The 12,851-nt window shown below is 44.3% G+C and overlaps 1 protein-coding gene and 1 long non-coding RNA gene across 3 annotated transcripts in view; one reads left to right on the forward strand and one right to left on the reverse strand.

Moving 5' to 3' along the window:
• Positions 1-12,851, reverse strand: part of LOC131482730 (uncharacterized) — a 97,761-nt gene that overhangs the window by 68,831 nt on the left and 16,079 nt on the right. Inside the window, exon 2 of the long non-coding RNA XR_009247252.1 lies at positions 6,905-7,025. This is a non-coding gene — a long non-coding RNA (uncharacterized LOC131482730). The remainder of the gene's footprint in view (positions 1-6,904; positions 7,026-12,851) is intronic.
• Positions 1-12,851, forward strand: part of SPMIP4 (sperm microtubule inner protein 4) — a 28,694-nt gene that overhangs the window by 7,757 nt on the left and 8,086 nt on the right. The window contains exons 3-7 of one of the 2 annotated variants that reach the window (XM_058678008.1): positions 223-399; positions 1,791-1,862; positions 3,969-3,998; positions 5,910-6,094; positions 7,981-8,069. In XM_058678008.1, coding sequence (XP_058533991.1) covers positions 223-399; positions 1,791-1,862; positions 3,969-3,998; positions 5,910-6,094; positions 7,981-8,069 — 553 coding nt within the window. Of the gene's footprint in view, positions 1-222; positions 400-1,790; positions 1,891-3,968; positions 3,999-5,909; positions 6,095-7,980; positions 8,070-12,851 lie in introns of those variants that run through there. The other variant, XM_058678007.1, reaches the window with a different exon arrangement.

Here is a 12,851-nt window from a genome sequence, read left to right on the forward strand (position 1 = left end):
ATACAACTATTTAAAAAAAAAAGGAAGAAAGAAGATGCATTGGTCCCAGAGTTTAGCCTCATTCCTTCAGCAGGCCCATGCAGCCTAACTAATCAGTACGTAGTACGGTCTACCCAACACAGAGAACTCAACATCCTTAACATGTGACCCACAGGTACTCAGGAAACCACCCAAGTTGTTAATTGTTGCTGAGGCTGTTTCACGGTCTTTCCTCTTTCCCAGGTATCAGGAATTAAGGGAATCACTGCCACAGTGCCGGCTGCCATGGGGCGCGGAGAGGGAGTATGGCGGCATAATGCCCATCTCACTCCCCGAGGAGCACAGGCCAAAGTGTGAACCTCCCTGTTTCATGGGCAAAGGACATCAGCACTACGGGTTCGGTGGAGGAACCTGGTCACGGTAACTGAGATGTCTTTATTACTTTATTTCTTCTGTCAATCTTTTATTCCTTTAAATCTGCTTCCAGACTTAATCAGTGCATAATTTATAAAAAGAAACAGAAAAACCCCAGCTATATAATTTCTAATTATGAAATCAGTAAAAAAAATTATGAAATTTTTATCACAAATTTTGATTGATTCCTACTAAATGGAAATATTCCTTAGGGTATGCTGGGGGACTGGGTGAGGTGAGAGAGCCGTTAGGATGTTTCTGTCCCAAGGAAAGGGTTGGGCTAATTGGGATCAGCATCGTGTCACAACAAAATATCTAAGACAAGCTCCTTATGAAGCAGAAACGTTTATTTTAGCCCAATGTGTGGAAGATTGGAGTCTAGGACTGGGCAGGCCTCACTGGTCCAAGAACAGCAATGATAGAGCATGGGCAGAGGAGGCGAGGCGAGGAGGATGACCAGCCCCAGCTTTGCTCCTACAGCCCATGCCTTCCAGGGACGTGCCTCCAGCGACTTCAGGGCCTCTTGCCAGGCCCCTCTCCTTAAGCTTGTCACCCTCTTCATGCCCTCACTGTGACCCTGAGGATTAAACACTTGTGTTTGTCGGGGAGCCACATCCTACTGAGATGTTCTTGGTTTGTGCCCTGTGGATTTGTAATGTATTCATCAGTTTTGACTGAAGTCATGCCAGTCTGTTGAGCATTGTTTTTAACTCTTAAGGTGTTTCTATCCATTGTGATTTGTGCAACTTAAAGTCACTCTTAATAAGTTTATTTGAAGTACATGTTAAAATTGAAAATGGGGGTTAGGGAATCTAAGCAGTAAGTTAATCATACTAACAGTAGCAAGTTCACGCAGCAGAGTCCATCAAACCCTGGCCTGCCGCCTGCTTCCTGCCATTTACTACTGTAACAAATTAATATTACATTGCATTAAGTTTAGTTTCAAGATTCCTCCATACATTGCTAACTGTAATCTAACTTGATGTGTTCCCGGACTGTAACCTACTCTTACTACAAGTAGTGGAGGCCTCGGCCAGTCACAAGCAGCCAGCTGTTCAAGTCCTGTTCTAAGACAGATGCAAGCTCTATCATCATTGGTGGCTCTCTGTCCCGCTTCTGTCATTGGCACTGACTTTTCACTGGCTGTGAGTAAACTGCCCACGTGATTGGCTGGCGCACCCGGAGCTCTTTGTGGTGCACAGCGGAAGAATCACACAGTCAAGAACTGAACAGCAGTTCCTTCTCTGCTTCCTCCACCCTTTGCTTCCTGCCTTCCTTCTCACACACTGAAACTCAGCAGATAAGCAGTTGTGTTCATATATTGTCTCTTATTATCTTCCACCACCACCTTAACTTAAACAATGTTCAAATTAATGTTTGTTTTTGTTTTTTTTCAGGAAGTTTCCTATGGAACACGTCTGTCACTTGAGACGGCACAAGAGAGGCGACTTCTCTGCAAATGACTCTCTGCAAGTCTGCATTATGTTTTCTCCTTATGTGAGATTAAGTAACATCTTTATGTGGAAAAGAGTATGAGAGGAATCCACAATGTAAAGAAGCAGATTCTTGTTTTTTTTTTTTTCTCCTGGAAAGAATAGTAATCATGAATTCTGGAAACTGAGTCAAAAATAAGATAAAAGCAAGTAAACCTAAAAAGCAACAAAAGAAAATGGTTGGTAGGATTTAGAAGAGTTCAGAAAAATAGGGGAGGAAATGAAGTGCAGTGTTGAGAGCGTCTCCTACAGGCCCTCTTGGTCTACCACCACCCTCCCTCAGACCTACTTAATCCAAAAAAGGAGCATGCCCCATTTCTCAAGGCGTCCTCACAGGAAGTGCCACAGTGGCACTTCCTACCAGAATTTGGCATTTTTGTGAACTAGAACTCAGTGAAATGACTCCCTTTGTCTCTTTTGCGGGTAGAGTGGTAAAGAATAATTGGTAATTTACCCTTTGCTGAAAGGTATTCTTTTCCAAAATATTAAATTGTTTTATTCACTGAAGTAATTTGTCATGTGTAAATCAAATGCATACTTTTTTACAGATAAAAATCAAATACAGCACTAATATAACAATAAAAATATCCCTTCTTTTGGTAGGAATTGTTTCAGGTATGACATTAATATAAGGCTCAGCCACCAGAGGGAGCCAAAAAGAAAATCTGTGGTTGGCTGGACTTCATTCCTTTGAGATTAATGAAGCTTGCAAAATATTTACAGAGCGAGACAATAAATACAATGGGCTGGTTTGGCTCCAGGGTGTGTTAAATACAATTTTTGTCCTGACTTGATGTATTCTAGACGGTAACCAATCTAGTGATTCTGGGTCCCTTGGATCTCCCCAATTCCACAGTCAGCAGGAAGGTGGGGCAAGCTCTCTCTCAGGGCCAAGCCCACAAAGGTAGAATATAGATAAAGAAGTTTGTAACCCTTGATAGTTCCTATGAATTGTGTGTTGGTGACATACTGTGGAGTAATGAAGTTAGCTGACTCACCTCCCTAGTACATATACTCTAACATGGAAAAACATCAGAAAATATCAAGCAGTATACTTAATTCCACTGACTGATACTATCAAGTTGAGTGTTTTATATCGCTTGTCTGAAGTCGCTGCGTGTTACTTGTGCAGGATCAAAGGGTTGAAATCAGGTGTGTGTGGATGTCTCTCCCTCCAAGGACTGTGCCCCTGGACTGCAGTATTGTTCCTTGGCATTCAGGGTTCAGAGGAGATGGGAAAATACATGACTCTGGAAACTGGTTCAGAAAGCTCACTGCCTCCAGGGCCTGGATGGGGTTTATTCTGCCCACTCTGTTGACTGGGAAACACGTGAGAGAGCAGCCGTCCTGAGCAGGCGGATGGAGCACACCTAGTCCTTCTCCTCTCAGGTCACACTGAAGTCATTTTAGGTCACTGAACTGAAGCAAGTGTGTGATCAGGCTCCTTCCGGGCACTGTGGCTACTGCCTGATTGTGAGTGAAGGTGAAAACCAGAGACCTCTTCTCATCAGAAATAGGCCCCACCCCAGGACCTTCACTGCAATCGAGAGGTGCAAGATGATAGGAAGCAGGACTGCAGTTAGAATAAGCAGACTGGAAAAAAATCACCAACAGTGTGAACAAGCCAGATCTCTCTGTCTTGTCAATATTCAGGGTTCCAGAAAGTTTAACAACATTATCTGTCACTTTTATTTATTGGAAAGAGAAAGAAAAAGCACTCTCATCTGTTGATTCACTCCCTAAATGTCTACAATGGCCAGGGCTGGGCGGGAGTGAAAGCCGAGAGCCGAAAACTCAACCCAGGTCTCCCAAAAGGATGGCCAAGAATTCAATCACTTTAATTATCACCAGTGCCTCCCAGAGTGTACATCAGCAGGAGACATATCTAGGTATCAGGTTCAGGGACTCCTTTGTAGGGTTCAAGTGTCTTAGCCACTGGGTTCAACACCTGACTCAACAGTATAATCTTAATGACATGGTGGTTTGAAATAGAATACATCTTCATAAAAGAAGTTTCCAATAGGATTACAAACTTTAAAACCCTTAATGCGAATTGGGATTTCGTTTCTGTTTTTATTCTAGGATTCCCAAACCACCTAGTTCAGCAGTAAGGTAAGTATACAGCATGTATTTTACTTTTTATTTTTACACTAGCATTCCATATGTGTGGAATGATGTGTAAAGTTGAGTGGGACTTCATGGAACCCATGAACAGTTAGGGGGAAAGGTTAGTGCCAGTTTTGATTTCTATTTCTCCCCAGTCATATCTTCTGCTAATCTTTTAAAAATAAATAAACTCTTGTGGTATAATATAAAATTACTAAGACAGAGTTCTCACATAACCAAGCTCCCTTGTTATCAGCATCTTACATGTAGTTTTCATCTGTTACAATTAATGAACTAACTAAAGTCCATCTGCTATTCAGATGTCCTCGGTTATTTCCTGGCATCCTGTCTCTATTCCAGGAGCCCACAGCACTCCTGGTCATCGTTGTCACTGTCTGCTGAGGTTTCTCTTAGTTGTGGCCATTTCTTGGTCTTTCCTTGCCGTGGCAACCTGGAGTGTTTTTGAGGATTATGAGTTGGCTGGGTTTTGCTTGATGTTTTTCTTAGAACTGCATTGAGGCATCAGGCATCTAGCACTCTGCCCCCTTTCCCGGGAACAGCACCTCCACGAACTGTCTGCCGCTCTTCTGTGTGGCACTCTATTCTAGGCCGACTGCTCACTGAGTCCGTCACTGATTTCCCTCACAGACAGGTGTTGTGTGCCGCGGTGTTCTGCTGATACTCCAGACCCACTTTGTAGGAGCTCTCAGCTTCTCCTTGACTTTTCACCACTTGGGGGTAGGGGTTTGGTGGAGTTTCCTTTCCACCATTTTCTTGCTGTCTGCCTCATACTGTGTATCTCCCACCCCACCTCCAGAATTGCATAAGTCCATCTGTGTCTCCCACCTGAGTGGCAAGAACCCAGGCACCTGCTGCCTTCCAGGGTGCACACGATCAAGGCAGTTGGAATCTGAAATATACAGCCAAGATGCGAATGAACCAGGCACTCCAGTATGGGATGTGTGTGCCCCAAGTGTTTAACTGCTGTGCCCTGCACCTACCCCCCAAATTTCCATTTTTCATAAAGATACCAGCTATATTGGATCAGGGTCTACTCCAGTATGACCCAATAGTAAAAATTACATCTACAATGACTGTATATCCACATAAGGTCACAATACGAAGTTAGAGCTTTAACATATGTGGGAGGGAAACAATTCAGCCCATAATATTTTTCTTGATTATTTTTTTCTACTTAACTTCATAATTGTAAATGGCATTTCTGTATTCCATGGACCTGCTGAGCTTGATTTTTCTCTAGTTGAGATGGCTCCCTTGTGGCTTTGCTTTTTTAACTTCTGATTTTCTAAATGATAATAGAATTTCATCTCCCTGGTCTTTCCAGCTAGTTTATTGTTTTTCCTTCCTTCAGCTTACTGCTTATTTCTGGTTTTTTGATTTTGAAACAGGACATTGTACATAAACAAGTGGTATATTTCTGTTGATTGACTGCTTACAGAGGCATGGCCTGGGTGGAAACTTCAACCTGAGATGGCTAGGGATCAGTTTGCAATACTATTTTTTCTGTCATCCCACAACAGTTCCATTGACTATACTCCTGGCATCCAGAAGCAAGAATTTAAAGCAATTAGTAATTCTTCCTGTTCCATTATAAAAACACAAAACTCACACATTTTTATAAGTGTTATGAGTTACTGACAATTAGATACATTTTAAAACTCGAGTTTAGACTTTATGTGTCCAGCAAAACTACCGTGTCCTGTGTTTTATGGGATACTCTGCACCAGAATGGAAACTCCATGAGCACAGGAGGCCCTGTTCATCGTCAGAAACCCAAGCGTTAGAAACAGCATTTGTTGCCAAGAAAGGTTCTGATAAATGTTACATGATTAATTTTTAAAATCACATTTCTTTCTCTGTTGTTGTACTTATCTTGTTTTCCAAATTAAATCTTAGAGAAATCTGCTCACCCTATCCAATTGAGCACCCCTACCATACACACATCTCTCGCGGGGCCTTGTTCCCCACCTTCACATCGCCCAAGGACCTCTACACTGGCATTAGAGCCTGCAGCCAACGGCCATTTCCCCCCACCGTGCCAACCAAGACCTATGAAACAACCCCTGTTTTGAAGACAAGAGGTAAGATGTGCTTTGAAATTGGAGCTGTATTAATTCTTAGTGACAGAGCTCACTCAGTAAAATCAAAGAAAAGTGAGGAATGCAAAGAACCTGTGTGACACACTGGTAGCTTACAGTAGTTCTCCACAGCAGCCACGTTGGACAGTCAGCTGCAGCCCCCGCTGGGTCAAAGCAGACCCAGTCGCTCCTGTCCCATCCACTCCGACATGCAGCTTACCACGTTGGAATCGGAAACCAAAGCCTTGCAGAATCGCCATTCTACCTGTATATATATTCTTTCTTTCCTGTACTTGTCTTAGGGTTTAGCTTTTTAAAATCCTACCTGGATTTAGGTGGTGAGCACAGAGACCATGTCTGGCTCAGCCCATAGGATCTGGATGTGACAGAGCGAGTACAGCAGTGGTCGCTAAGACTGGAATACCCCATTGGAATAAACTCAGGAAGTAATGGAGCAACATGTTCAGGTGTCTTACCACCCGGAGCATCCTCTCCCAGTCACAACTCCACCATGATGGGTGGCTTTGGTTGGGAGAACAGTAGTTCCCTCCCTCTGGGCATTCAGTCTACCCACTGGACACTTGGACACTGCAGACCATATGCAAGTGTGAGAACAGAAGAGATCTCTGGACAAAGACTGAAGAACTTTGAGGGAGGAGGTAGATGTTTGGAGAGACAACTGAGACAGATAAGACAGGCGGTAGGCTGAGGAGGTAGGTGAGACTCGAGAATTCTACTAAAATTAACTCTGTACATGACTATTTAGACCAAAATCCAAAGACAGGATACTAGCATCATCAGTATTGACACTACCTTATGAGCAGATGATAACATTTTGGGAAGCTGGAGTTGGATGGTTAAGGGCTTGGACTCTGCAGCAGACTGCATGTGTAGAATTCTGACTGTGCCAACTTCTCTGCCCCTGGTTCTCCATCTGTAAAAAAAGAGTATTCGCACTGAGTTCATAGGTAACAGTTAGCAGTTATTGTTTTGCTTTTCCATGACCTCTCAGACGGGTCAGCATGGATAAAACTAATGAACACTGGATCAGGCTGACTCTTTAGGGTTGGGTGCCATGCTTGGTTATATGTGGGGAGTTGCAGGAGGAGGGTACTGTGTATAAGGATTACAAGACAGGATACCTAAACAGTGGAATGATCTTGTCAGGCAAGTTATCAAAGTAACTTAACTAATTAATTAAATAATTTCTGAAATTATTTTAAGTATATACAGCCAAAGAAAATCACAGAACTGAGTGTTGGATTCACAGGATAAGGGACTAAAGAAACAAGTGTCCTCATTCACAAAAGTGGGAATAAGACCCAATCTCACAGGCAGGCTACAAAATGCATAGCACACTCAGTACAATGACTGGCAAGAAGACATGCCAGTAAATGCCGCCTTTGACCTCACGATGCATGAGCATCCCTCAGCTTGAAATGTGGGATTGGAGGAAGCCAGGCTAGCTATGGTAAATCTAACCAAACTGCAAACTCAAATCGTTTTTTGGTGAGTGCTGACTTCATTTTGGAAAACTTTTAATGTTCGACAGAAAAAAAAACAGGGCATAAAGAAATCAATCTTCAAGCCTCTAAGAAAGCAGTGACAGAATCCAATTAGGGTTATTAATTACTCAGAAGGGAAAAGGACTGAAGCCCCTTACTCCTGGGAGCACTGGGGCTGGAGGCTCCTCCTCACGCTGCATACGGCTTCGAGGGCTCAGGGCACAGGTGGGCTGCAGGTCAGATGTAATCAAAGCAGGGATTGATGCCAACCTTCACCTCCACATTGAATGCACGTATTTCTAAGGACCACTTATTGACCATAAACCGCACTAATGGACTGTTCTTACATAGTCAGGATAACAGTGCTTTGCCTGAAATTTCCAGGTAACCCCTACAGATACGAGCTGCTTGACTATCCCACGGACTCAAAGAAGGCAGCGCTGACTTGGCCAGGTCAGGCCGTCTATTATGACGTGAGTACCTTTGTAAATGTGCATTTAGAAGATGTGCAGTCTGGAAAATATTTTTGCCCAGTAAGTTTATAAAAAGTCCAGATATATTGCTTTTGTTTTCTATCTTAATGAAAAATTTGAGATATTGACCATGATACACATTTTTCAATACCCTAACCTGATTTCATTAAATCTTGGCACTTATGGAACATTTTTAGTTATTTCAAAACAAAACAGGGGCCACCACTGTGGCACAGCAAACTAAGCTGTCTCCAACCCACGCTGAGCTGCTATTAGAGTCCCAGTGGCTACTCCACTTCTGACTTAGCTCCCTGAAGATGCATCTGGGAAAACAACTGAAGATGGCCCACGTGCCTGAGCCTCTGCCATCCATATGGGAGACTCAGATGGGCTTCCAGTCCCCTGGCTTAGACCTGGCACAGCCCAGGCTGTTGTGGCAACTTGAGAGGTGAACTAACTGATGGAAGGTATCTCCCCCACCCGTCCAATTAACTTAAAAAGAAAAAAAAAAGCAATAGCAATAAGAGAACAGATTCCCACCCCCAGAAAGATGGAGGGAAGAACTGTTTCATGCACTCTGTGTTTCCCCTGATCTTACCATTAGGGTTCAAAATGCATCAAATAAAACCAAAAACGCAAAGACTAAATGGGAGATTTTCAGAAAGATTTACAATCTGTTACAGTTCCAGTATGCATTTGTGTCAACTCTAAAATGCAGCAGCCACCACACTAACCACTTTACATATTCCATATCACTCTACTGTTAAAATAATCTCGGTCATGATCACCATTTCCATCTTAAAGCTAAGGAAACAGAAGGTAGAAAGAGTTTTGTGATGTCATGACCCCAGTACTCAGGTCTCGGAGATTGATCTCTACTCTGTACATTTAATGCAACATGAAAAAAGGAGGTTTTTAACATGAAGGAAACTATCCAGACATTTTAACATAACCACAGTTAACACTTACAATGAGAGGCATTGCCAAGTGTTTCCCATATATCACTTCCTTGCATCCAGTAATCCTGTGAGACAGGCCAGTAATAATTGTGGAAGGCTGTAAACATTTAGGTTTTATGTGGAAAACTGTTGCAACAGTGTGGTCACTGCACAGTCCAACAACCAAGTATACGGTGCACAATTTCCTGTTAGTGTTATAAAGCTGTACATCACGGGGAATCCTGAAAAAGGCAGCTGCTTCACCGGATCTGTCACTGTTCTCAGTGAAACGTGGAGGGTTATTCTGGAGCTCCTTCCATCGTGACACTTCAGCTCCTAGTGTCCTCCTGCTGCTTTCCCTGTGTCACACTCCCCACGCAGCCACCCCAAAGAGCTCCCCTTCTCCCGGTGTGAATCCTGCCGCCTTTGCTGAGTTATACAGACCCGGCAGCATCAGGCTCTGCTCCCTCCCTGCCCCCTTGAGGCTCACAGGAGAGATCTGGAAAAGAGGAAAGGCCATCATTTAGAAGGCAAGATTGCTCCAGCAGAAATGGCTTCTCCCTTTTCTAATCTCTACCACACTTAGTGTAATGAGGAACATTTTATGTATATTTCCCATCTCATCAACTCAACCATAAGTTTGATTTTTAAAAATGTAAAATGTGTTTATTTGCTTAAAAGCCTGAGTAAATGAGAATGGCGAAGGAGACATACAGGGAAGCAGGGAGGGAGAAAGGAAGAGAGGAGACAGAATCCTCCATTCACTGATTCACTCTCTAAATAGCTGCAAAGATCGGGGCTGGTCCAGGCCAGAGCCAGGAACCTGTAACTCCATCCTCATCTCCCACAGGGATGGCAAAGGTCCAAGGACTTGGGCCATCTGCCACTGCTTTCCAAGACACACTGGCAGGGAGCTGGATCAGAAGGGCAGCAGCTGGGACTCAGTCAGCACTCCAATGTGGAGAGAGAGTAATTCAAGCAGTGGATTAACGTGCTGAGTCACAACCCCAGCTCCACAAGCTGTTATCCCCCACACTGTTTTGCATACATGCTTTCTGACCCATTTATTTGATCATTTTTCTCCAAGTGATTAATCCCACTTTATTAACCTGTTTGAATTGCTCTTGGCTTTCACTCTGTCATTCTGGCTCTTCCCTAATCCTAAGGAAATTTTGCATTTTCTTGGACAAAGAAATAAAAATGACATGGATAGTGAACTTGACAGGAAACCTTATTTGTTATTTTTAAATCTTTAAGATCGTATCGGGTCCCCCCCCCATTTTTCTGACTTTGATCATTCTCACCACTAAATGAAGCGATGATCAAACTCCATCTGTAATGCTCCATTTTGTTGGTTTTTTTTTAAAGATTTATCTATTTTATTACAAAGTCAGATATACACAGGGGAGGAGAGACAGGAAGATCTTCCGTCAGATGATTCGCTCCCCAAGTGAGCCGCAACGGCCGGTGCACGCCGATCCGAAGCCGGGAACCTGGAACCTCCTCCGGGTCTCCCGTGTGGGTGCAGGGTCCCAATGCACTGGGCCGTCCTCCACTGCTTTCCCAGGCCAGAAGCAGGGAGCTGGATGGGAAGTGGAGCTGCTGGGATTAGAACCGGTGCCTATATGGGATCCCGGGGCGTTCAAGGCGAGGACTTTAGCCGCTAGGGCACGCCACCGGGCCCGTTGCTCCATTTTGTTAAGGAGCTTTTTCTTTTTTTCCTTTAACATAGTGTCTGCTTTACCTACCGCTAGAGCAATGGTCCTCAACTTCAGCAGCACATAGCACAGGCTGGGGTACTTTCAGAAACCCCAGTCCCCAGGCGGCACCCTACTTCTATGAAATCAATCCCGAGGGCAGGACCCACAAATGACTTTTTATTCTAGGCCAAGGTCTTTTCTTCCTCCTCCTCACCCCAGGAGTGTGGAACAGCTGGTCTACAGGCCATATAAGGCCTATAAAATCATTTAGTCTGACCCTGCTAAGGCAACCACAGGGAGGACTTGAAATTCATTCAGTCTACAGTGGGCTAATTTTTAAGTTGATAATTTTATGCGGCTTGTGAACAGTGAGATAAAGATCCAAATGGCCTTTAGCAAAGAAGGGAAGAATCCCCAGCCCTGCTAGCTCTAGCAAAAGAGGAAGAACACCAACAACCTGGCAAGTAGTTCCAAAAACATGTCTCCTCACTACAAAACAAATTCTGGGAACCCTATTTGAACACTTGTCACCCAAGCCAATGGGGGATATATATATAACATGTTATATATGTTAAATATTATATATTATAATGTACATGGGTGTTTGTGTAAATGGGTGGGCACTGTGCTGCAGTGGATTAAGCCACTGCCTGGGGCACCAACTGCCCATATTGGAGTATCTGGAGTCGAGTGCCAGCTCCTCCACTTCTGATCCAGCTCCCTGCTAATACACTAGGGAGGCAGAAAATGATGACCCAGAGACTTGGATTCCTGCTACCTACATGAGATAGAGAGAGGTCCTAGCTATGGCTTTGGACTGGCTCAGCCTTAACTGCTATGGGCATGTGGAGAGTGAACCTGCAGATGGAGAATCTTTCTCCCTGTTCCCTCCTTTCTCTGTCACTCTACCATTCAGTAAACAAAAAAAACTGAGCCAAGATGTGGCTGGATTTTACCAGAGTAAACCCCATTGGGCCCTCATCCTTTCCCACAACATGTGTAGGAAGTGCCTTCAGGACTTAGTATGTCTTTACACCTCTTCCCATGAGACTCAATGCTGCCCTGCCTTTGTCTCTTGGCCAGGCCCTGGTTCCCCTCCAGTCATCACTTACTGTCACTCCAGCCAGGGCCTCACCTGCTGCCACCCTCTCCCCTAGGGAAGTCTTCTCTCTGACCATTTCCAGCCATGACCGTGCCAGTTCAGTCATTCTTTCTCCTTTTTCAGTTGGCAAAGATTCCTAGGTATTAATATTTGATTCTTCTGGGCTGTTTATGCCATCATTTGCTCAAGATGCTCAAGAATTCTGTCCTTGCAACAGCAAGATTCCTTCAGAACCGTGGGTCAGGCCTTCGCTTTTACAAGAGTCTTTAGGAATCAATCTAGTTTGTACTCATCTTTTGAGTAAGATGAAGTAATCACAGAGGCCATGTGCCATGAACTCCCCAACCTCCAACTCTCTGAAATGTTTTTACCAGAACCACACTTTCACAGAGCAGCTGAGCCCTCTAAGCAGCACAATGTCCATTAAACTCACTCAAGACACTCACATCCCTCTGTAAGGGATCAAAGGCACTACCCCTCCCTCCCCGGGCCATCCGCCCACTTTTCCACCTGAAGCCCTCCCAAATGCACACATTCCTAGAGATACATGCTCAGTCCTGGGACAGTTCTCTCATTCTACCATAGCACCCTTACTCCATGCTCATCCTCAGAGGGCCATGGTGCATTTGGGAGCACACAGGCAGCCAACTGCTTTAGAAAACCATCCTCTTCTCAAATAAGTGAAGGCCCACAGTGCACTTCTCCATTGCCCCGACCTGTTCTGTCTCAGCCAGGGATACAGAATGGAAAACAGACCCATACCGTCTCTTGGCCCACCTTACTCTTCAACTCATACCCAACATGTCCACACTCCTGTCTGGGGCCTCTGCCCCTCTCTGTTCCACAATCACACTTGCTTTTCTGCTTTCCACTCTCCTCCCCAGGTCTTGACTTGGTGCAAAAAAAGCCAAACAAACAAACACCACTTCAGACATCCACACCCACACCCATCTAGGAGTGCCAGTTTAAGTCTTAGCAACTGCTTTGGGTCCAGTCCAGCTCCCTGTCAATACTGGGATACTGGGAAGCAACAGATGATGGC

The sequence above is a fragment of the Ochotona princeps genome, chromosome 20, assembly GCF_030435755.1.
Source record: "Ochotona princeps isolate mOchPri1 chromosome 20, mOchPri1.hap1, whole genome shotgun sequence".
Lineage (NCBI taxonomy): Eukaryota > Metazoa > Chordata > Mammalia > Lagomorpha > Ochotonidae > Ochotona > Ochotona princeps.